A 25,608-nucleotide genomic window follows, 5' to 3' on the forward strand; every position below is an offset into this window, starting at 1 on the left:
TACAAAGATATAATTAATCTCTGAAGATCACATCACTCAAAATGTAAGCACAATAAGATGGTACTAGAATTTTGAGTGACATACTAGCCCAAAAAGGCCAAAATCTATCCGGACCCAAAATAAAACTAACAGCAAAAATGAATTCTTTGGGCTATTTTTTGTATGTGCTCCTAATGGTCTTTCTAAAACCTGGGCTAACACGTAAACCACAAAAACAAACTTATTTTAAAATAATATTTATTAAAATTATTATTTTTTTTTTTAATTTCTTAGATAAAACTATAAATTGTTATTTCGGATCCTGGGCCAATGATATGGTACCAAAATACTATTGGTTCGATATGGATTCTATTAATCCATTCCAGTGTACCCATATTAGCTACGCCTTCTTTGGCATAAATGACTCATATGCTTTTGACGATAATGAAACGTATTTTGGACCTGACAATGGTATGTTTATAATGGTTGCAAATAAACACTATGATAATCTCTTACTCTTACTATTGTAGATTGGCTCAAACGATTGGTTGATTTGAGATTTACGAATCCCTCATTGAAGATTATTGCAGTTGTTGGAGGAACACTTGTGAGTTCTGCAAGATTTTCTGAAATGGCTTCCAATGAGGAATCACGGCAACATTTTATAGACACCACGGTGGAGTATATGGATAGCAATAATATAAATGGATTGGATGTGTATTGGACGTATCCAGGTAGTACTGGTAACGTCAAGGACAAAGAAAATTTTCCAATTCTTTTACAGGAGCTATCAGAAAGGTGAGGAGGTACTGTTTTTTTTTTTATTTTTAGAGGCCTAAAAATAGCATTTTCATTCCATTTATTTAAATTTTTTTAATAAGGCATTCAATTGTTTATTGTATTTATTTATAATTATGTACCTTTAAGTGTTTATACTTTTTTTATGAAAGTATAAACACCTAAAGAAACTTCTAAAGGCACAACATTAAAAGCATGTCCAAAAATATCCTCCCAATGATGTTCATTTTTCTAACTACAAAAGAAGATCTTTCCTCAGGAACGAAAGTTTAGAGAAACGAAATTCCCTTTTGTTATAAATCATTTTCTTAAAGAGCAAGTCAAACCGAATTTGTGACAAGTGTTGCAACGATTTTATCCAATTTACTTCAATAGCCAATTTTTTAGCATCGAAAGAATACTTAGTCTGTCTAAAATTTCGTTCCTCAGAAAAGAAAAATCTTATTTCAGTGTGTACAGCACAACGTTGTCCAGATTTAATAGTCTCTTGATAGCGTAAATCATTTATCATAACGGTTGACCCGTAAAATGTATGGTCTAATGACCATGTCTAACCATAACCCACACCATACATTCACACATTAAGGATGGCGAGGCCTTTATAAAGAACATCATATATTAGGACCTCTCCGACCGACTTTATTGATTTTACCAACTCGTCGCCATTCGTCTTGATGATATTCACAATTTTCATTTTTCAATATATATATATATATATTTATATGAATATTTTACTTTCAGATTTCAAATATATGGATACGAGCTTGGTATCTCGGTGATTGGAAGACTCGATATCGCACGTGTGGTTTATGACATACCCGAATTTAAGGATAATGTTGATTATATTAATGTTATGGCCTACAATTATACCAATGGTGTTGAAATGCGATATCATGCTCCTCTGCGTGGCGATATTAAACACACGGTAGAATCGACCATGAATTATTGGATCAAATCGGGTATGTTGAACAATGTTAATATCTACACTGAAAAACATATTGCCATGAGACAAAAGATTTCATGCGCTAAAAAAAAAACGAATGCGAAGTTTGGTTAGCCTATAAGACGCATTTCTATGATATAAAGTTTTTGTCGTTGTCTAAAAGACGATAATTTTCTATAGAAATAAAATGTTAACACAATTTTCTATGGAAATAAAATTTTGACTAAACTTTCTATAGAAATAAAATATTGACAAAATTTTCTATAGAAATAAAATTTTGACAAAATTTTCTAAAGAAATTAAATTTTGACAAATTTTCTATAGAAATAAAATTTTGATCAAATTATATTTTGAGAAATTTTCTATAGAAATAAAATTTTGACAAAATTTTCTATAGAAATAAAATTTTGATAAAATTTTCCATAAAAATAAAATTTTGATAAAATTGTCTATAGAAATAAAATTTTGATAAAATTTTCCATAGAAATAAAATTTTGATAAAATTTTCTATAGAAATAAAATTTTGACAAAATGTTCTAAGAAATTAAATTTTGACAAAATTTTCAACAGAAATAAAATTTGGACAAAATTTTCTATAGAAATAAAATTTTCTTAACATTTTCCATAGGAATAAAATTTTCTTAACATTTTCCATAGGAATAAAATGTTGACAAAATGTTCTAAGAAATTAAATTTTGACAAAATTTTTAACAGAAATAAAATTTGGACAAAATTTTCTATAGAAAAAAAAATTTGATAAAATTTTCTATAGAAATAAAATTTTCTTAAAATTTTCTATAGGAATAAAATATTGACAAAATTTTCAAAAGAAATAAAATTTGGACAACATTTTCTATAGGAATAAAATTTTGACAAAATTTTCTAAAGAAATTAAGTTTTGACAAATTTTCTATCGAAATAAAATTTTGACAAAATGATCTAAGAAATTAAATTTTGACAAAATTTTCAACAGAAATAAAATTTGGACAAAATTTTCTATAGAAAAAAATTTTGATAAAATTTTACTTAAAATTTTCTATAGGAATAAAATGTTGCCAAATTTTTAAAAAAAATAAAATTTGGACAAAATTTTCTATAGAAATAAAATTTCGTTTTGTTTGTTATTGTTGGCTTCTCTTCAATCGTTATTATTGTCTTTGATCTCAGCTTAAAGCCATGCATTGACTAAACTACAAGTGTAGCTTAACCAACAGAGGAAAAATATGCTTGTCAAATTTATTTGGGCAAAGCCCTATAGACTGCAAGATGGTTGGATGTACAGCTGTTTCGGAATTACCACATTTCTCATCAGCATCCTCTACTTGCAGCAAAACTATCAACCAATTATCAGAATAAATTCGGGTAATTCACTCAACCCAATGTGAACTACACTTGAACCTTCCGAAAAAGGGTTTGATAGTCGGCTACTGCCTAAACAAATTTTGCAAGCATATCACTTTTCCTTTGCCAAACTCAAATCATCGATTTGAATGTATTTCAGTTTGGCAAAGGAAAAGAGATATGCTTGCAAAATTTGTTTAGGCAGTAGCCGACTATCAAACCCTTTTTCGGAAGGTTCAAGTGTAGTTCACATTGGGTTGAGTGAATTACCCGAATTTATTCTGATAATTGGTTGATAGTTTTGCTGCAAGTAGAGGATGCTTAGTTTTTGGCATTTTCCATCCCTGCTTTCAACTTGCACAGGAGAGACAAAACGAAATTTCTACCCACTGAAATTTACTACCCACTTTACTACATACACTTCAAAATTTCTCTAAAAAAAATTTGAAAAAATTTTCTTTAGAAATAACATTTTGACAAAATTTTCTATAGAAATAACAATTTGACAAAATTTTCCAAGAAATTAAATTTTGACAAATTTTCTATAGAAATAAAATTTTGATAAAATTTTCTAAGAAATAAAACTTTGACAAATTTTCTATAGAAATAAAATTTTGATAAAATTTTCTATAGAAATAAAATTTTTACAACATTTTCTATAGAAATAATATGTTGAGAAACTTTTCTATAGATTTTTTTCTTCCAAAATTTTCTCTAGGAATAACATTTTGACAAATTTTTCTATAGAAATAAAATTTTGATAGAATTTTCTCTAGGAATAAAATTTTGACAAAATTTTCTATAGAAATACAACTTTGAGAACATTTTCTATAGAAATAAAATGTTGACAAAATTTTCTATAGCAATAAAATTTTGACAAAATTTTCTATAGAAATAACATTTTTACAAAATTTTCGATAGAAATAAAATTTTTACAAAATTTTCTATAGAAATAAAATGATGACAGCATTTTCTATACAAACTAAAATTTTGACAAAATTTTCTATAGAAATAAAAATTTGACAAATTTTTCTATAGAAATAAAATGTTGACAAAATTTTCTATAGAAATAAAATTTTGACAAAATTTTCTATAGAAATAAAATTTTGACAAAATTTTCTATAGAAATAAAATTTTGACAAAATTTTCTATAGAAATAAAATTTTGACAAAAATTTCTAAGTATTAAATTTTTGCAAATTTTTTATAGAAATAAAATTTTGATCAAATTATATTTTGAGAAATTTTCTATATATATAAAATTTTGATAAAATTTTCTATATAAATAAAATTTTGACAAAATTTTCTTTAGACGCATAATTTTGACAAAATTTTCTATAGAAATAAAACTTTGACAAAATTTTCTATAGAAATAAAAAATTGACAAATTTTTCTATAGATATAAAATTTTGACAAATTTTTCTATGGAAATAAAATTTTGACAAAATTTTCTATAGAAATAAAATTTTGACAAATTCTTTTGACAAAATTTTCTATAGAAATAAAATTTTGATAAAACTTTCTATAAAAATAAACATTTTAAAACATTTTCTATAGAAATAAAATTTGGACAAAATTTTCTATAGAAATGAAATTTTGACAAATTTTTCTATAGAAATAAAATTTTGACAAAATTTTCAATAGAAATAAACTTTTAACAAAATTTTCTATAGAAATAAAATTTTGACAACATTTCCTATAGAAATAAAATTTTGACAACATTTTCTATAGAAATAAATTTTTGACAAAATTTTCTATAGAAATACAATGTTGACAAAATATTCTATAGAAATAAAATTTTGATAAAATTTTCTATAGAAATAAAAAATAATATAAAACCATACATTGACTAAACTACAAGTGTAGCTTAACCAACAGAGGAAAAGAAATAAAATTTTGATAACATTTTGTGTAGACGTAAAATTTTGACAAATTTTTCTATAAAACTAAAATTTTGACAAAATTTTCTAAGTATTAAATTTTGACAAATTTTCTATAGAAATAAAATTTTGATAAAATTTTCAACAGAAATAAAATTTGGGCAAAATTTTCTATAGAAATAAAATTTTGACAAAAAGAAAATTTAGCAAAATATTTTTTTGTATTTGTTGGCATTTTCCATCCATGCTTTCAACTTGCAAAGGAGAGACAAAACGAAATTTTCAAAACTTTAATATTTAGTAAACTCACATTCATAATACTGAAATTTACTACCCATATAACATACACTTCAAGATTTCTCTACACAAAAAAAAATATTAACACAAAATTCTTTTTGTTTCAGGTGTTCGTCGTGAAATTTTAAATTTAGGAATTGCCTTTATTGCGCGAAATTTTAATAGGCGCGGTGAGTTTACGTTACCGTATAATTTTGTGTGTCCCCTACTGTCCGATGAGCAACAAATCGATAGTAATTTGGGAATAATACAAACGGTCATCTATACCACTAAGGTATTCTATGAGTCTTCGGAAACGCTTCAAATGAAATTAGACTATGTTCTTGAACAAAATCTAGGCGGTGTAATGGTGTGGACATTGAACAACGACGATTACGAAGGCAAATGCGGCGGTACACAATATCCTCTGTTGACATCAATCTCACAAAAAATTGGTCCTACGTATGGACTAAAAATGCAATGTTTAATAGAGAATAAAACTAAACCAATTGTCTGTTTTATAGCATATAGTGAGGACAATGAATATGAGGATGAAGAAGGAGAATAATATAGGTAGATGTTAAAATGTGTTAATAAAAATTCAAAGCCATTTGACAATAAAGTTATTCAAAAAAAAAAAAAAAAAACTATAAGGAGAAAGTTTTTTTTTTATCTTACTAACCCAGCAGAAACTCTCATTACCAAATAATATTAAAGTCATCAGAGTACAAAATTGGTAAGTACACCCAGAGGAAATTTTTACTTTTGGATCCACTGGGTACTCCAGTCCTGAAAAAAAAACTAAATACATGCATTTGAACTCTCTCGAAAATCACAACTGTTTAGTTGACGATACATTTTTGGATTTGCAGTCAAAAATGTTGACTGCACCCAGAGAAGAAATATCATCACCCCAAACATGTTTCATGAGCAAAATGATATTTTTGGACGGTGAACATGGAACATGTTTTCCGCAACCATGTCATTTTCTCGAAAACTATGTATATGATTTCGGCAACCATATATATGTTCCCCTTGAAGACAACATTTTCCATGTTCACCGTCAAAAAATAACATTTTGCCCTTAAAACATGTTTGGGCTGATCATATTCCTTCTCGGCCGTGTGTAGGGTACATATAAAAGAGTACTACCGGTATCTTTAAAAACCGCAAATGTTTGTCCTTTTGAGTTTTCTTCAAGAAAACTAATCATCGTGGTTTACTTGAGTTGTCTATATGAAATTTAATATAGGTAAACTTCTATTCATCCAAGCTGAATTGAGTTTTCTATCGGAAGACTTCTATCCTGGCAGATTGAATTGAGTTTTCTAAAGACAAAAACTGCTCTTTTTTGTGTTTTAATTGCGTTTTTACATTCATCGTTTTCTATTAGGTCTGGCTGTATTGACTTTTCTGAAGGAAAATTCCTATTCAGCCAGGATGAATTGAGTTTTCTATAGCAAAACTTTTATTCAGCCAGGGTGAATTGGTCTGAATTCTATTATATTAAGCCAGGCTGAATTGTCTCTTCTATAGTACAGCTTCTATTCAGCCAGGGTTATTTGAGTTTTTTATAGGAAAACTTCTATTCAGCCAGGTTATCTACAGGAAAACTTCAACTCATCCAGGCTGAATTGAGTTTTCTTTTGGAAAACTACTATTCAGCCAGGTTGAATTGAGTTTTCAATAGGAAAATTTCTAGTCATCGTGGCTTAAGTGAGATTTCTATAGAAAAACTTCTATTCAGTAAGGCTGAATTGAGTTTTCTATAGGAAAACTTCTATTAAGATAGGAGGAATTGAGTTTTCTATAGGAAGACTTCTACTTAGCCAGGCTGAATTGAGTTTTTTTATCAAAACTTCTATTCAGTAAGGCTGAATTAAGTTGTCTATAGGAAAGCATCCTTTCAGCATGGTTGAATTGTTTTCCATTGGTAAAATTCTATTCATCCAAGTTGAATGAGTTTTCTATTGGCGAACTTCTATTCAGCCTGTCGAATTGAGTTTTCTACAGGAGGACTTATCTTCAGCCATGCTGAATTGAGTTTTCTATATCAAAACTTCTGTTCAGCCAGGCCGAATTGAGCTTTCTATTGGAAAATTTCTATTCAGCCAGGCTGAATTGAGTTTTCTATAGGAAAACATCTACTCAGCTAGGCTATACTGGGTTTTCCATCGGAAGACTTCTATCCAGCCAGATTAAATTGAGTATTCTATAGAAAAAAAACTGCTCTTTTTGTGGTTAATTGAGTTTTTATATTCATCGTTTTTTATTAAGCCAGACTGAAAATTTAGTTTTGTGGAGGAAAACTTCTATTCCGACTGTCTGAATTGACTTTTCTGAAGGAAAATTCCTATTCAGCCAGGATGAATTGAGTTTTCTATAGCAAAACTTTTATTCAGCCAGGGTGAATTGGTCTGAATTCTATTATATTCAGCCGGGCTGAATTGTGCCTTCTATAGTACAACTTCCATTCAGCCAGGCTGATTTGAGTTTGTTTTTTATAGAAAAACTTCTATTCAGCCAGGTTATCTACATGAAAACTTCAACTCATCCGGGCTGAATTTAGTTTTCTTTTGGAAAACTACTATTCAGCCAGGGTGAATTGAGTTTTCAATAGGAAAATTTCTATTCATCGTGGTTTAAGTGAGATTTCTATAGGAAAACTTCAGGCTGAATTGAGTTTTCTATAGGAAGACTTCTACTTAGCCAGGCTGAATTGAGTTTTTATATCAAAACTTCTATTGAGTAAGGATGAATTGAGTTGTCTATAGGAAAGCATCTTTTCAGCAAGGTTGAATTGAATTTTCCATTGGAAAACTTCTTGAATTGAGTTTTCTATTGGCGAACTTCTATTCAGCCTGTCGAATTGAGTTTTCTAGAGGAGGACTTATCTTCAGCCAAGCCGAATTGAGTTTTCTATATCAAAACTTCTATTCAGCCAGGCCGAATTGAGTTTTCTATTGGAAAATTTCTATTCAGCCAGGTTGAATTGAGTTTGCTATAGGAAAACTTCTATTCAACCAGGCTGAATTCAGTTTTCTATAGGAAAACTTCTATTAACATAGGAAGAATTGAGTTTTCTATAGGCAGACTTCTACTTAGCCAGGCTGAATTGAGTTTTTGATATCAAAACTTCTATTCAGCCAGGACGAATTGGGTTTTCTATTGGAAAATTTCTATTCTATAGGAAAACTTCTACTCTGCTAGGCTAAACTGACTTTTCTATAGGAAAACTTCTACTCTGCTAGGCTAAACTGACTTTTCTATAGGAAAACTTCTATTCAACCAGGCTGAATTGAGTTTTCTATAGGAAAACTTCTATTCAGCCAGGGTGAATTGAGTTTTCAATAACAAAATGTCTACTCACCGTGGCTTAAGTGAGTTTTCTATAGGAAAACTTCTATTCAGTTAGGCTGAATTGAGTTTTCTATAGAAAAACTTTTATTGAGTTTTCAATAGGAATTTACTGAGTTTTCAATAGCAATTTAGCCAGGTTAAATAGTGTTTTCTGTAGGAAAACTTCCATTCAGTCAGGCTCAATTGAGTTTTCTATTAGAAATCTTCTATTCAGCCAGGCTGAATTAATTTTTATATGGGTAAACTTCCATTCAGCCAGGCTAAATTTAAATGTCTACTCCTCCCGGCTGTATAGAGATTTGAACATAGAGTTTTCTTGTATTCAGCTTGGCTGAATTGGGTTTTCTATAGGAAACCTTCCATTCACTCTGACTGTATAGTTTTTTTTATAGGATTGCTGGACTGTTCGCTCCACAAATGTAATCTGTCAGTATATTCATCCATTTCTGGATTGGATTTTGGTTTTTCGAAAAAGACCGAAAAAAAACAAAATTCCATTGGATTCATATTCAGCGTATCGGATAGCTATAGTGTGATTGTTTAAGCTGTAGCTCTGTAATAAGTCTGGCTATTGTTGACACGTCCATAGTCTAAGACGACCGAAATATCGAATCTACATCGTTTTAAATCATATGAGAAATGTTTAAACACTCATTTGGCAACAATAAGGGAATTTAATTAAAATATGTAAGACCACGGTTGGAGTACGTGATAAGGAATTCGTTTTTATAAAGAATCATGGATTTTGAAATCATCCATCTCGGAAGATCAAGCCACAAAAGATTCAAATGAATTACTAGTCTAGGAGATCCCATCTATACTAACCCACTAGAAAAATGAATTATTTGGGCTATATTTTGTTCGTAGCATTCTTATATGCTGTTCCCAAACCAGGACTAACTTGTAATTCAACAAAAATACTACATTCTCCAATAAATAAACTTAATCCGTATAATAAACCTAATCAGTATTTTCAAATTTCTTTCATAGATAAAGTCATAAATTGCTATTTGGGATCCTGGGCTAATGATAACCGTGAAAAATGGGAATTGTTTACAATCGATTCGATTAATCCATTTCAGTGTACCCATATTAGCTATGCCTTCTTTGGCATAAGTGACTCTTACGCTTTTGACGATAGCAAAACGTATTTTGGACCCCAGAATGGTAAGCCTATTATGGTTCCACACAAACTCCATGATAATCTCTTATAATAATCCATAGATTGGCTTAAACGATTGATTGAGTTGAGAACTGCAAATCCCGCATTGAAGATAATTGCCGTTGTTGGAGGTACACTTGTGAGTTCTGAGAGATTTTCTCAAATGGCTTCCAATGGGGAATCACGTCAGATTTTTATAGACACGACTGTGGAATATCTAAATAGAAATGATATAAATGGATTGGATTTATATTGGACGTATCCAGGCAGCAGTGGAAATGTCAATGACAAAGATAATTTTTCGATACTTCTACAAGAGCTATCGGAAAGGTGAGTAATTGATTTTTTTTCGTTTAATTGATGGATCCACATTCTGCTGCGTAAAGGACGAGACCTTTAAAAAGAAGAACGGATCAGTGTAGGAAATCGCCAGAAGTTTCATAAGATTTTGAATGAATCTAATCATTTCAATGAATCGAAAGGACCATTTCAAAACACTCACACTGACATTTGGTCAAGGGAAAACGCGTGTAAATCGGTGAAATCGTTTATTTAAAAAATCAAATTAAATTTCTTTTTCAAGTTCAATTAGTATAAAATTCAGGAAAAATATTCAGTTAGGCTTTCGCTTTTCCAAATCCGAATTGCCGGGCCTCACGCTTGACACCTGCCATCAGATTTTGTACAGCCACCTTGTCCACCTTCTTCGCGGCAGAAAGCCAGTTTGCCTTGAACTGCTGCTCGTTCTTAGCAGTTTTTTTTTGTCTTCTTTAGTTTCCGCTTGACAATAGCCCAGTATTTCTCAATTGGGCGGAGCTCTGGCGTGTTGGCAGGGTTCTTGTCCTTGGGAACCACCTGCACGTTGTTGGCGGCGTACCACTCCATGACCTTTTTACCGTAATGGCAAGATGCCAAATCCGGCCGTGTTTCTTCAGGAAAGGCAGCAGACGTTTATTCAAACACTCTTTCACGTAAATTTCTTGGTTGACAGTCCCGGAAGCTATGAAAATGCTGCTTTTCAAGCCACAGGTACAGATGGCTTGCCAAACCAGATATTTCTTTGCGAACTTTGACAGTTTTATGTGCTTGAAAATATCTGCTACCTTTCCCCTTCCTTTCGCCGTATAAAACTCCTGTCCCAGAAGCTGCTTGTAGTCAGCTTTGACGTAGGTTTCGTCGTCCATTACCACGCAGTAAAACTTCGTCAGCATCGTCGTGTACAGCCTCCGGGATCGCGCTTTGGCCGTCGTATTTTGTTTATCATCGCGATTTGGAGTCACTACCTTCTTGTAAGTCGATAGTCCGGCTCGTTTTTTGGCTCGATGCACGGTTGTAGACGATACACCCAGCTTATTTGCGGCATCTCGGAGAGAGAGGTTAGGGTTTCGCTTGAAACTACCGGCAACTCTCTTTGTCGTCTCAGCGGCTTCCGGATTTCGATTTCCCCCCGATCCAGACTTCCTGGCTGTCGACAAACGTTCCCCAAACGCTTTAATTACATTTGTAACGGTTGATTTGGCAACTTTTAGCGATTTTGCCAGGTTTGCGTGCTTCGCGATGCGCGAGCAAAATTTTGATACGCTGCTCTTCGTGCTTGGACGGCATTTTGACAACTGAAGAGTGAATTCCAAAATCAAAATAGGAGCAACATTCTACACACACCTTCAAAATGAGGGGTGTTCAGGTTTTTTAAATGCAAAATTGAAAGAAATACGTCAAGTTTATATTGACCAAATTTTGACCTATCACCCTTTATCCAAAAGTATGGGCTTCAGAAATTTCTCTTGCGAATAATATATCTTCACCGATATAGATCCACGTTGGACGCCATTTAATTAATGTAATGACCATCGCCGAAGTGTACTGACTCTTCTCAATCGTAAGGTATGATGCCAAAGCTGGAGTACTACAAATATTTGTTTGTTTGTAGAGATACGTTACATAAATAAATTAGCGCCCAACGTGGGGATACATATATGATAGACGTAGGGTAAGATAATGCGAATTTTTTATACAACATTGTGGGTACAATCCCTATGTACATTGCAGTTCCCTGGTATTGATAGTGGAAGAGTTATTTGCTGAAAGATGATACTTATTACTTATACCAAACCTTGTATAATATTTTACCTTTTTTTATACACAAATATTTTTATACCCTCCACTATAGGATGGGGGTATATTAACTTTGTCATTCCGTTTGTAACACAACAATATTGCTCTAAGACCCCATAACGTATATATATATTCTGGGTCGTGGTGAAATTCTGAGTCGATCTGAGCATGTCCGTCCGTCCGTCTGTTGAAATCACGCTAACTTCCGAACGAAACAAGCTATCGACTTGAAACTTGGCACAAGTAGTTGTTATTGATGTAGGTCGGATGGTATTGTAAATGGGCTATATCGGTCTACTTTTACGTATAGCCCCCATATAAACGGACCCCCAAATTTGGCTTGCGGATCCTCTAAGAGAAGAAAATTTCATCCCATCCGGCTGAAATTTGGTACATGGTGTTAGTATATGGTCTCTAACAACCATGCAAAAATTGGTCCACATCCATAATTATATAACATGTTGACATATCAGCCAGCCCCGGTCTAACAAAGAAAAACACATTTTTTTTTGTCAAAATTCATTTTTATTATTCAACATAATTCCCTTCAAGAGCGATACAACGATTATAACGACCAATTCCAATTTTTTGATACCATTTTGGTAGTACTCCTTCGGTTTTGCCTCAAAATATGCCTCAGTTTCGGCGATCACCTCTTCATTGCAGCCAAATTTTTTCCCTGCGAGCATCCTTTTGAGGTCTGAGAACAAGAAAAAGTCGCTGGGGCCAGATCTGAGGAAACGGTGGGTGGGGAAGCAATTCGAAGCCCAATTCATGAATTTTTGCCATCGTTCTCAATGACTTGTGGCACGGTGCGTTGTCTTGGTGGAACAATTCCTTTTTCTTCTTTTCGTTTTGCCGCAATTTCGACTTTCAAACGCTCCAATAACACCATTATAGTCACTGTTGATGGTTTTTCCCTTCTCAAGATAATCGATAAAAATTATTCCATGCGCATCCCAAAAAACAGAGGCCATTACTTTGGCAGCGGACTTTTGAGTCTTTGCACGCTTCGGAGACGGTTCACCGGTCGCTGTCCACTCAGCCAACAGTCGATTGGACTCAGGAGTGTAGTGGAGCCATGTTTCATCCATTGTCACATATCGACGAAAAAACTCGGGCGTATTACGAGTTAACAGCTACAAACACCGCTCAGAATCATCAACAAGTTGTTGTTTTTGGTCAAATGTGAGCTCGCGCGGCACCCATTTTGCACAGAGCTTCCGCATATCCAAATATTGATGAATGATATGACCAACACGTTCCTTTGATATCTTTAAGGCCTCTGCTATCTCGATCAACTTCATTTCACTTCGGTCATTCAAAATCATTTTGTGGATTTTTTTGATGTTTTTTGATGTCGGTAACCACCTCTTTCGGGCGTCTACTGCGTTCACCGTCATCCGTGCTCATTTCACCACGCTTGAATTTTGCATACCAATCAATTATTGTTGACTGCCCTGGGGCAGAGTCCGGAAACTCATTATCAAGTCAAGTTTTTGCTTCCACCGTATTTTTTCCCTTCAGAAAACAGTATTTTATCAAAACACGAAATTCCTTTTTTTCCATTTTTTTTTCACAATAACAAAAGTAGCTTCACAAAAGACGCTCTATCTCACAAACTAATTGAGTTACAGACGTCAAATTTTGACACGCATCATTTGAAGGTGGGTACTATTTAAAAATAATATGCAATTAATACTAGCGACGCCATCTATGTGTCAGACCGGGGACTTATCTGCCAACCTGTTATAGCCCCCATATAAACCGATCCCCAGATTTCAGCCGATCCGGCTGAAATTTGGTACATGGCGTCAGCATATGATCTATAACAACCATGAAAAACTTGGTTCACATCGATACATAAATATATATAGCCCCCATATAATTATCACAATGGACTGAATAGTCTAAATGAGCCTGATACAACGGGCTGCCACCTAACCTAACCTAGCCCCCATATAAACCGATCCCAAGATTTGACCTCCGAAGCCTCATGGATGAGCAAAATTCATCCGATTCGGTTGAAATTTGGTACGTGGTGTTAGTATATGGTCTCTAACAACCATGCAGGAATTGGTCCATATCGGTCCATAATTATATGTAGCCCCCATATAAACCGATCCCCAGATTTGACAACTGGAGCCCCTTGGAAAAGCAAAATTCACCCGATCCGGTTGAAATTTGGCACGTGGTGCTAGTATATGGTCTCTAACAACCATGAGAAACTTTGTCCATAGCAGTCTTAATTATATGTAACCCCCACTTAAACCGATCCCCAGATTTGACCTCCGGAGCTCTTGGAGGAACATAATTCATCCGATCCCGTTGAAATTAGGTATGTGGTGAAATTTGGTACATTGCGCTAGTATATGGCCGCTAACAACCATGCCAAAATTGGTCCATATCGGTCTATAGAAAATTTTGCCAAAATTTTATTACTATAGAAAATTTTGTCAAAATGTTATTACTATACAAAATTTTTTCAACATTTTATTTTTATAGAAAATTTTGTCAAAATTTTATTTCTATAGAAAATTTTGTCAAAATTTTACTACTATACAAAATTTTGTCAAGATTTTATTTCTATAGAAAATTTTGTCATAATTTTATTTTTATAGAAAATTTTGTCAAATATTTATTGCTATAGAAAATTTTGTCAAAATTTTTATTTCTATAGAAAATTTTGTCAAGCTAAGTATTTAATCGGCCTTTTTTGTTTAATATATACCCCGTATGGACTAACTAAGAAGTTTTAAGATACCTTGCCATCGGCAAGTGTTACCGCAACCCAAGTAATTCGATGGTGTATGACAGTCTTTAGTAGCAGTTTATATGCAATCCATGGTGGAGGGTACATAAGATTCGGCCTGGCCGAACTTACGGCCGTATATACTTGTCATACTCTGATATTTTTTAATTACTTTTTTTTTGTACTTAAGATTAAAATATATATAATTTATTTTTTAAATTGAAACGGATGCAAAAAATATGGGTTTCAGAACTTTCACTTTAAAACACCGCTGCCCGATCATATTTTCATAGTAATGCTCACCGATGTAGCCCCACGTTGGGCGCCATTTAATTTATGTAACGACCACTACCAAACAGATGAAGTCTCTTCTCAAGCTTAAAACCTTTCATCAACGTTTACATGCGCTTGTTAATGTATGAAGGCAACCCTGGAGTACTACAAATAATTGTTTGTTTGCAGGAGTAATTGAGAGTGTAGATGTTTATGTACCGCATAATAAATCTTTATAATGGTACACTAAAAAAAAAACAGAGAACCCACCAGGAAAACAATGTTGGTTAATTTTAGAAAATTTTAACTAAAAAGTATTACAAACGCTGATATCACGATGATATTACAAATATAATTAAATATTCGTATGGGCTGCGTGATCATCAAGCCCAGTTCGACTAACCATTATTTCTCGCCCCCCAAATTCTCAAATTTTTTTTAACAAAAATATCTCTAAATAAAATCTACTTTCAGACTTAAGGTATACAACTATGAGAGTGGTATCTCGGTTACTGGAAGAACTGATTACGCTAGTGCATATTATGACATACCCAAATTTAGGGATTCTGTTGATTACATAAATGTTATGGCCTATAATTATACCAATAAAGTTGACATGGTATATCATGCTCCTCTGCGTGGGGAAGCTAAATATACAGTAGAATCGACCATTAATTATTGGATAAAAGCGGGTATGTCAAAGAAGATGAATGTTTATATGAGAAAGAGGACTATAATTAGCATATTTTATTTTAGCTAAATGCATTTATTTTTTATGGAGTGCATTGAAAACTTTGTTTTACGACGAAGTTCACTTGTTCAAATATCAAAATTTTTAAATATAATTTTTTTTAACTTATTAGATTTTTAGTAGATTTTTTCCAAATTTCGTTTTAATTGTAGCAACCCTACTCACCAGCTATTCGTTTGCTCAAATTAAATTAGACAAGAGTGATTCAAATAAAACTCTATTTATTTAAATTTAAACTAATTTAATTATATACTACACGTAAAGAAGAGTTTTAGACTCTTAAAAACAAACTTTGACATAAACAAATTTTTTTGTCGCTTAAGTCTTTTGTTTTTATTCTTAATAGAGACTATCGGTGCTTCACTTGTCATAACTTCGGGCTTATATGCTATCCATTACAAAAAAGATATTATAATACCAAAGGACAATTTCGTTTGCCTAAAATGTCTATGCAGACAACATTTATAATTTTTACAAGGCAGCACGTATTTATTTGCCATTAATTAAAATGATATTGCTTGTAATAATTCCAGAAAATTGCCATCAGGTAAAAATATTATTATTTTAAGACCCTGTATAGCCTTTAAATAGAATTAATAAAAAAAACTTACACTCATAGAGTAACCAGTAAAGTTCAATTCAAATACCTGTAAAGGAAAAAAAATAAATAAATAATTGCTTTAGAATACTTTTTTTAAGCTAAACCTAAAAAAAGAAATAGTAAACAAATTGAATTAAAGTTAAAAAAATTAAATAAATTAAATTAAAGTTAAAAAATTAATTAAATTCCCCTAAATTTTTTATCGGGTAAAGTAAAAATTTAACGCTGAGCCTCAGCAATATTTTAGTTGTTTCATATTTAATTTTTTTTACTACATTAACAATCAACTGCAAGTTTAATATTAATTTTGATTTTTTTTTTAAAGTATTAAACCTTTTCTATAATTTTGATTGGATTTTTTTTTTGAAATTCACAATACCACAACCAAATATATACAACACCAAATATAGTTTTATTTCTCATATATCCTATCCACTTGAAAAGTTCTCCAGAATAACTTTAATATGAACCCTTTTTATATATAGGTGTTAAGAGAAATATCATAAATTTGGGAATCGCTTTCATAGCACAAACCTTCGGTGTCCAGAAAGAGATTAGAAAGGATTCGTATAGAAATGTGTGTCGATTACAGGATACCTTCGGTAACATTTTCGATGGTAACTCGGGAACAAGTCAGATGGTCGTATTTGGCAAATGGATATACTACGAGTCCGCACAATCACTTGAAATGAAATTATACTATGTTCTCGAAGAACATCTTGGAGGTGTAATGTTATGGTCGTTGAACAACGATGATATTGTGGGAATTTGCGGTCAACCATATCCCCTACTGACAGTAACGGCGAAAATAATTGGTCCATCGTATCAACCGAAAACTGAATATTTAATAGAGGATGCGACTAACATAGATCTTAATTTTGAGGATATTGGGGATAGTGATTATGTATAAGAAAATAGCCAGATGTTAAAATTTCCAATAAAGTTATTTAAAAACCATGCAACTCTAATATCTAACAATTGTACGAAATATAGGAAAATTCTAAGAAATGTAGAAAACATTTAGAAACATTATTTGGGACTAGGCAGCAGGGATTGAAAATGCTATTTTTAAAAAAGTACAAAAAGTACTTTTCAGCAAAAATTCCATTGGAAGATTATTGTCAAGAAAGTATTGTAATCACGATTGCCATAGTTGGTAGAATTCTACCAAACATGGTACTTTTTTAGTTTGGTAGATTGGTAGAATTCATGGTACTTCATAAATTATGTATAGATAAATAAAAAGAAATTTTTGATAAAATTTTCTGTAGAAATAAAATTTTGAGAAATTTTTCTATATAAAAAAAAAAATTTGGAAAATTTTCTATAGAAATAAATTTTTTTATAAAAATGAAATTTTCAGAAAATTTTGTATAGAAATAAAAGTTTGAGGAAATTTTCTATAGAAATAAAATTTTGACAAAATTTGCTATAGAAATAAAATTTATATAAAATTTTTTATAAAAATAAAATTTTGGCAACATTTTTCTATAGAAATAAAATTTTGCCAAAATTTTCTATAAGAATAAAATTTTGAAAAAATTTTTCTATATCAATAAAATTTTGACAAAGTTTTCTATAGCAATAAAATTTTGACAAAATTTTCTATAAAAATAGCATTTTAAGAAAATTGTCTATAGAAATAAAATTTTGACAAAATGTTCTTAGAAATAACATTTTAAGAAAATTATCTATAGAAATGTCAATGGCTACATAATTCTAACAGTGAAGGAGCCTTCCATAATTTGTATAGATCATTTTCTAAAGAAATAAAATTTTGACAAAACTTTCTATACAAATTATTATTAGATTATTTTTGGCTCGAGTGGCAACCGTGCTACTGAGACCATCTTGCATGAAGTAGTCGGCTTTATAGAAAGCTCACTACCTGTCAATGGCTACATAATTCTGACATTGAAGAAGCCTTCCATAATTCATAATTTTCTATAGAAATAAAATTTTGACAACATTTTCTATGGAAATAAGATTTTAACAAAATTTTCTATGGAAATAAAATTTTGACAAAATTTTCTATGGAAATAAAATTTTGACAGCATTTTCTATGGAAATAATATTTGGACAAAATTTTCTATGTAAATAAAATTTTGACAGCATTTTCTATGGAAATAATATTTGGACAAAATTTTCTATGGAAATAAAATTTTGACAAAATACTCAATAGAAATAAAATTTTGACAAAATTGTCTATAGAAATAAAATTTTGACAAAATTTTCTATAGAAATAAAATTTTGACAAAATTTTCTATAGAAATAAAATTTTGACAAAATTGGCTATACAAATAGAATTTTGACAAAATTTTCTTTAGAAATAAAATTTTGGCAAAATATTCTCACAAATTTGGTGATTATTTTGGCTCGAGTGGCAACCGTGCTACTGAGACCATCTTGCATGAAGTAGTCGGCTTTATAGAAAGCTCACTACCTGTCAATGGCTACATAATTCTGACATTGAAGAAGCCTTCCATAATTCATAATTTTCTATAGAAATAAAATTTTGACAACATTTTCTATGGAAATAAGATTTTAACAAAATTTTCTATGGAAATAAAATTTTGACAGCATTTTCTATGGAAATAATATTTTGGAAAAATTTTCTATGGAAATAAAATTTTGACAACATTTGCTATAGAAATAAACTTTTGACAAAATATTCAATAGAAATAAAATTTTGACAAAATTGTCTATAGAAATAAAATTTTGACAAAATTTTCTATAGAAATAAAATTTTGACAAAATTTTCTATAGAAATAAAATTTTGACAAAATTTTCTATAGAAATAAAATTTTGACAAAATTGTCTATACAAATAGAATTTTGGCCAAATTTTCTTTAGAAATAAAATTTTGGCAAAATGTTCTCACAAATTTGGTGATTATTTTGGCTCGAGTGGCAACCGTGCTACTGAGACCATCTTGCATGAAGTAGTCGGCTTTATTGAAAGCTCACCACCTGGCAATGGCTACATAATTCTAACATTGAAGGAGCCTTCCATAATTTGTATAGATCATTTTCTAAAGAAATAAAATTTTGACAAAACTTTCTATAGAAATAAAATTTGGCAAAATATTCTATAGAAATAAACTTTTGCCAAAATTTTCTATAAAAATAAAATTTTGACAAAATTTTTCTATAGCAATAACATTTTGACAAAGTTTTCTATAAAAATAAAATTTTTCTATAGAAATAAAATTTTATATAGAAATAATATATTTTTAGTAGTTTTTGGTAAGTTTTTCTCCAAATGTTGGTAGATTATTTTTGTCTCATGTTTCAACCGCAATGGTTCGCATTGTTTTAGTACGCGATCGATAACTTCTCATTGAAAAAGTGTTCGTGAGGAAGCGTAATATAAACTCACATTCTTTTTCCGACCGAAACATTCTTGAAATTCAAGAAAATTGTGTTTTTGTCTATAAAATCAAGATTTTCTTCCCGCATGACATTGCCTGTTTTGCCAAATTTGTAAAAGACCATTATAAAATAAGTTTGTTAAAGACCTTCACAAAATATTAAAATATTTCGTCCAAACTATTGTACCATAAATCTGATATCGGCTCAAACCTGTACTAACTAATTCGCGTGAATAGTACGGTACTTACCAGGGGGAAAAGTATTGAAAAAGTACTATATTACTGTATTTTCCATCCCTGATAGGTGAAGTGAAAACCGGAATGCTCTTATAAGTGGACATTTTTTCATGAGAAGTTTGATGCAAAGGATTTTCCTAAGAAGGTTTCTTTTTGGTATTTAAAGAAAAATTTCAGCTTTTGTGATAGATTATCGAATATTCGTTTTATAAGAAAAATTAAGACATGCCGTTAATAACGAAAAACAGTATAAGCCAAATGATCATCAGGACAATATCATATTTTCATGCATTTTTTTATAACAAAATCGCAAATTGGCAGCAATGTCTTCAATGCCTCAAAAATTCCATCGTCGAGGTCTTTAATTCGATTCAGTACACCCTCAAAAAAAATCGCCTCTTTAACATATGCTCCCAAACTTATTCCGCTTCAAGCATATATATTGTTTTAAAAATTTGTTCAAACAAAAAATTGTTTGTACTGTGCAAACATATAATGTTTCACTCTGAGCATATCGTTTTTTATAAATCTGTTTATAAACTTTTAATCTCTAAACTGAGGTACGCGAAACATAACATATTATACTAGTTTATGAACATTATATGCTTGTACTTAAAAATAATGTGTTAAAAATTGGAGTTCGAAATATATAATTTTTGTTTATATTAGTTTTTAAGATTGTCCAATTTTCAGTGGTTTCACTGTGGTTTGGTTTCGCTAAACGATAGTGCTAGAAACTGACACAGCACTTAGCAGGAATCTTTCATAGCATCTGGGTACGGAAATGTGCTTCTCTATGCCATAACGATTCCACACCATCTGTGCGCCAAGTTTCCCATATATTCTCACTCTCATGTTTACTTTCAGATTAAGAATTTACGAGATTAAATTTGGTGTATCTGTTACTGGTAGAACGGACCATGCTCGTGAATGGTATGATATTCCTAAACTTCAGAAATATGTGGATTTCATTAATGTCATGGCCTACAATTATACCAATACCAATGAAATGGAATATCATGCTCCTCTGTTTGGTAATGCCAAATACACAGTAGAATCGACCATCAGTTACTGGATCAAAGAAGGTATGTATGAAGAATATACTTCCTATTAAAAGGTTTGTATTACAAATTTCATTTATGTCCACGAGGTATTCTAACATGCATACTCGAAGGACATTGAGCACGGTTGCCACAGTTTGTAGAATTTTAGCAAAAATTGTTTTACTGTTAGGTAGATTGGTAGAATTTTTGATGTATTCGCAAAATTTTCTATATAAATAAAATTTTGACAAAGTTTTCTATAGAAATAAAATTTTAACCAAATTTTCTATAAAAATAGAATTTTGACAGAATTTTCTATATAAATAAAATGTTGACAAAGTTTTCTATAGAAATAAAATTTTGACCAAATTTTTTATAGAAATAAAATTCTGACAAAATTTTTTATAGAAATAAAATTTTGACAAAGTTTTCTATAGAAATAAAATTTTGACCGAAGTGGCAACCGTGCTACTGAGACCATCTTGCATGAAATAGTCGGCTTTATAGAAAGCTCACTACCTGTCAATTGCTACATAATTCTGACATTGATCATTTTCTATAGAAATAATTCATCATTTTCTATAGAAATAAACTTTTGACAAAATTTTTTATAGAAATAAAATTTTGACAAAATATTCTATCGAAATAAAATTTTGACAACATTTTCTATGGAAATAATATTTTAACAAAATTTTCGATGGAAATAAAATTTTGACAAAATTTTCTATGGAAATAAAATTTTGACAGCATTTTCTATGGAAATAATATTTTGACAAAATTTTCTATGGAAATAAAATTTTGACAACATTTGTTATAGAAATAAACTTTTGACAAAATATTCAATAGAAGTAAAATTTTTACAAAATTTTCTAAAGATATATAATTTTGTCAAAATATTCTTTAGAAATAAAATTTTGACACAATTTTCTTACAATTCTGGTCGATTATTTTTGGCTCGAGTGGCAACCGTGCTACTAAGACCATCTTGCAAGAAGTAGTCGGCTTTATTGAAAGCTCACTACCTGTCAATGGCTACATAATTCTGACATTGAAGGAGCCTTGCATAATTCATCATTTTCTATAGAAATAAAATTTTGACAAAATTTTTTATAGAAATAAAATTTTGACAAAATATTCTATGGAAATAAAATGTTGACAAAATTTTCTATAGAAATAATATGTTGACAAAATTTTCTATAGCAATAAAATTTTGAAAAAATTTCGAAAGAAATAAACTTTTGACAAAAATTTTCTATAGAAAAAAAAATGTTGACAAAATTTGCTATAGAAATAAAATTTTGACAAAATTTTCTATAGAAATAAAATTTTGACAAAATTTCCCATAGAAATAAAATTTTAACAAAACTTTTTATAGAAATAAAATGTTGATAAAATTTTTTAAAGAAATAAAGTTTTGAAATATTTTTTTATAGAAAAATGTTGACAAAATTTTCTATAGATATAAAATTTTGACAAAATTTGCTATAGAAATAAAATTTTGCCAAAATTTCCTATAGAAATAAAATTTTGACAAAATTAGAAATAAAATTTTGACAAAATTTTCTATACAAATAAAATTTTGAAAAAAAATTCGGAAGAAATAAAATTTTAACAAAATTTTCTATAAAAATAAAATTTGGACAAAATTTTTTATAGAAATAAAATTTTTACATTTTCTATAGAAATAAAATTTTGACAAAATTTTCAATAGAAATAAAATTTTGAAAAAAAATCGAAAAAAATAAAATTTTAACAAAATTTTTTATAAAAATAAAATTTGGACAAAATTTTTTATAGAAATAAAATTTTGACAACATTTTCTATAGAAATAAACTTTTGACAAAATTTTCTATAGAAATAAAATTTTGACAAAATTTTCTATAGAAATAAAATTTTGACAAAATTTGCTATAGAAATAAAATTTTGACAAAATTTTGTATAGAAATAAAATTTTGACAAAATTTTCCATAGAAATAAAATTTTGATAAAATTTTCTATAGAAATAAAATTTTGACAAAATTTTCTATAGTAATAAAATTTTGACAAAATTTTCTATAGAAATAAAATTTTGACAAACTTTCTATAGAAATAAAATTTTGAAAAAATTTCCAAAGAAATAAAACTTTGACAAAATTTTCTATAAAAATAAAATTTGGACAAAATTTTCTATAGAAATAAAATTTGGACAAAATTTTCAATAGACATAAAATTTTGACAAAATTTTCTATAGAAATAACATTTTGACAAAATTTTCTATGGAAATAAAATTTTGACAAAATTTTCTATAGAAATAAAATTTTGACAAAATTTTCTATAGAAATAAAATTTTGATAATTTTCTATAGAAATAAAATTCTGACAAAATTTTCTATGGAAATAAAACTTTGACAAATTTTTCTATAATTTTTTTTAACAAAATTTTCAATAAAAATAAACTTTTGAAAAAATTTTCTGTAGAAATAAAATTTTGACAAAATTTTCTATAGAAATAAAATTTTGACAAAATTTTCTATGGAAATAAAATTTTGACAATTTTCTATAAAAATAAAATTTGGACAAAATTTTCTATAGAAATAAAATTTGGACAACATTTTCTATAGAAATAAAATGTTGACAAAATTGTCTATAGAAATAAAATTTGACAAATTTTTCTATAATTTTTTTTAACTAAATTTTCCATAAAAATAAACTTTTGAAAAAACTTTCTATAGAAATAAAATTTTGAAAAAATTTTCTATAGAAATAAAATTTAAAAAAAAAAATTCGAAAGAAAAAAATTTGAAAAAAATTTTTCTATAGATATAAAATTTTGACAAAATTTTCTATAAAAATAAAATTTTGACAAAATTTTCTATAAAAATAAAATTTTGACAAAATTTTCTACAGAAATAAAATTTGAGCAAAATTTTCTATAGAAATAAAATTTTAACAAAATTTTCTATAAAAGTAAAATTTGGACAAAATTTTCTATAGTAATAAAATTTGGACAAAATTTTCTATAGTAATAAAATTTGGACAAAATTTTCTATACAAATATAATTTTGACAAAATTTTCCATAGATATAAAATTTTGACAAAATTTTCTATAGAAATAAAACTTTGACAAATTTTTCTATAATTTTTTTTAACAAAATTTTCAATAAAAATAAACTTTTGAAAAAACTTTCTGTAGAAATAAAATTTTGGCAAAATTTTCTATAGAAATAAAATTTTGACAAAATTTTGTATAGAAATAAAATTTTGACACAATTTTCCATAGAAATAAAATTTGACAAATTTTTCTATAATTTTTTTTTTAACTTAATTTTCCATAAAAATAAACTTTTGAAAAAACTTTCTATAGAAATAAAATTTTGAAAAAACTTTCTATAGAAATAAAATTTTGAAAAAAAATTCGAAAGAAAAAAAATTTGAAAAAAATTTTCTATAGATATAAAATTTTGACAAAATTTTCTATAAAAATAAAATTTTGACAAAATTTTCTATAAAAATAAAATTTTGACAAAATTTTCCATAGAAATAAAATATTGACAAAATTTTCTATAGTAATAAAATTTTGACAAAATTTTCTATAGAAATAAAATTTTGACAAATTTTTCTATAATTTTTTTTAACAAAATTTTCAATAAAAATAAAAAACTTTCTATAGAAATAAAATGTTGACAAAATTTTCTATAGAAATAAAATTTTGACAACATTTTCTATAGACATACAATTTTGACAAAATTTTCTCTAGAAATAGAATTTTGGCAAAATTTTCTTTAGAAATAGAATTTTGTCAAAATTTTCTTTAGAAATAAAATTTTGGCACAATTTTCCCACAATTTTGGTAGATTATTTTTGGCTCGAGTGGTAACCGTGCTACTGAGACCATCTTGCATGAAGTAGTCGGCTTTATTGAAAGCTGACTACCTGTCAATGGCTACATAATTCTGACATTGAAGGAGCCTTCCATAATTCATCATTTGCTATAGAAATAAAATTTTGAAAAAAATTTCTATAGAAATAAAATTTTGACAAAATTTTCAATGGAAATAAAATTTTGACAAATTTTTTTTATAGAAATAAAATTTTGAAATTTTCTATAGAAATAAAATTTTGACAAAATTTTTTTGGAAATAAAATACGATTTTGACAAAATTTTCTATAGAAAGAAAATTTTTGTTTCGTTGTTTTTTTTTTTTTCATAATATTTTTTTCTCTCTTATTTAGGTGCTCCTCGTGAAAAATTGAATCTGGGCATTGCTTTCATTGGTCGTGCATTTGATAAATATCCAGGTGCAAATCATGAACTAAAAAATATCTCCTATTTTGAGATGTGTGAATATGAACAAGCCATGCAGATGTTATTTACATTGTATTTCAATTACGAATTGGGCGAGAGTTATACGATATTTTTTGACGTATGGATATATTATGAATCCTTGAAATCACTCAAGATGAAATTGAACTATGTCATCGGGGAGAATCTAGGTGGTGTAATGTTATGGTCTTTGGAAAACGATGATTATAAGGGGAAATGCGGACGGAAATATCCTCTAGTTAAGTTAACAAATTCAATAATAAATGCATACAATTATCTAGGGAAAAGATACTTCAAGTTGCAAAAGGTGAGGATGTTACATTGAAAACAATTATCATTGAGGTAATCGGACACAAAATGTGAATAACTATTTTTGAAATAAATGCATTATTACTACAGGAAAGTTTATAATCGTTGTTTAAAGGA

General features: G+C 29.1%; 1 protein-coding gene across 1 annotated transcript; it reads left to right on the forward strand.

The window, feature by feature from the left end:
* Positions 1-63: 63 nt before the first annotated feature.
* Positions 64-25,585, forward strand: LOC142240011 (putative chitinase 10). Its single transcript, XM_075311730.1, has 9 exons — positions 64-201; positions 274-450; positions 510-777; positions 1,519-1,736; positions 5,345-5,782; positions 9,567-9,743; positions 9,801-10,068; positions 20,705-20,922; positions 25,092-25,585. The coding sequence occupies exons 1-9, from the start codon at positions 138-140 to the stop codon at positions 25,505-25,507; spliced, it is 2,244 nt and encodes a 747-aa protein (XP_075167845.1). The 5' UTR covers positions 64-137; the 3' UTR covers positions 25,508-25,585.
* Positions 25,586-25,608: the final 23 nt, after the last annotated feature.

The sequence above is a fragment of the Haematobia irritans genome, chromosome 5 (genome assembly GCF_050003625.1).
Source record: "Haematobia irritans isolate KBUSLIRL chromosome 5, ASM5000362v1, whole genome shotgun sequence".
NCBI lineage: Eukaryota > Metazoa > Arthropoda > Insecta > Diptera > Muscidae > Haematobia > Haematobia irritans.

Bases quoted from the DNA above. Each gene is read 5' to 3' on its own strand.
- LOC142240011 (XM_075311730.1), top strand. From the start codon at position 138: ATGAATTCTTTGGGCTATTTTTTGTATGTGCTCCTAATGGTCTTTCTA. The intron at 5,783-9,566 runs AATATAGGTAGA...TTTCTTTCATAG, and splicing joins TGAGGATGAAGAAGGAGAAT to ATAAAGTCATAAATTGCTAT. The intron at 10,069-20,704 runs GTGAGTAATTGA...GTTTACTTTCAG, and splicing joins CTACAAGAGCTATCGGAAAG to ATTAAGAATTTACGAGATTA.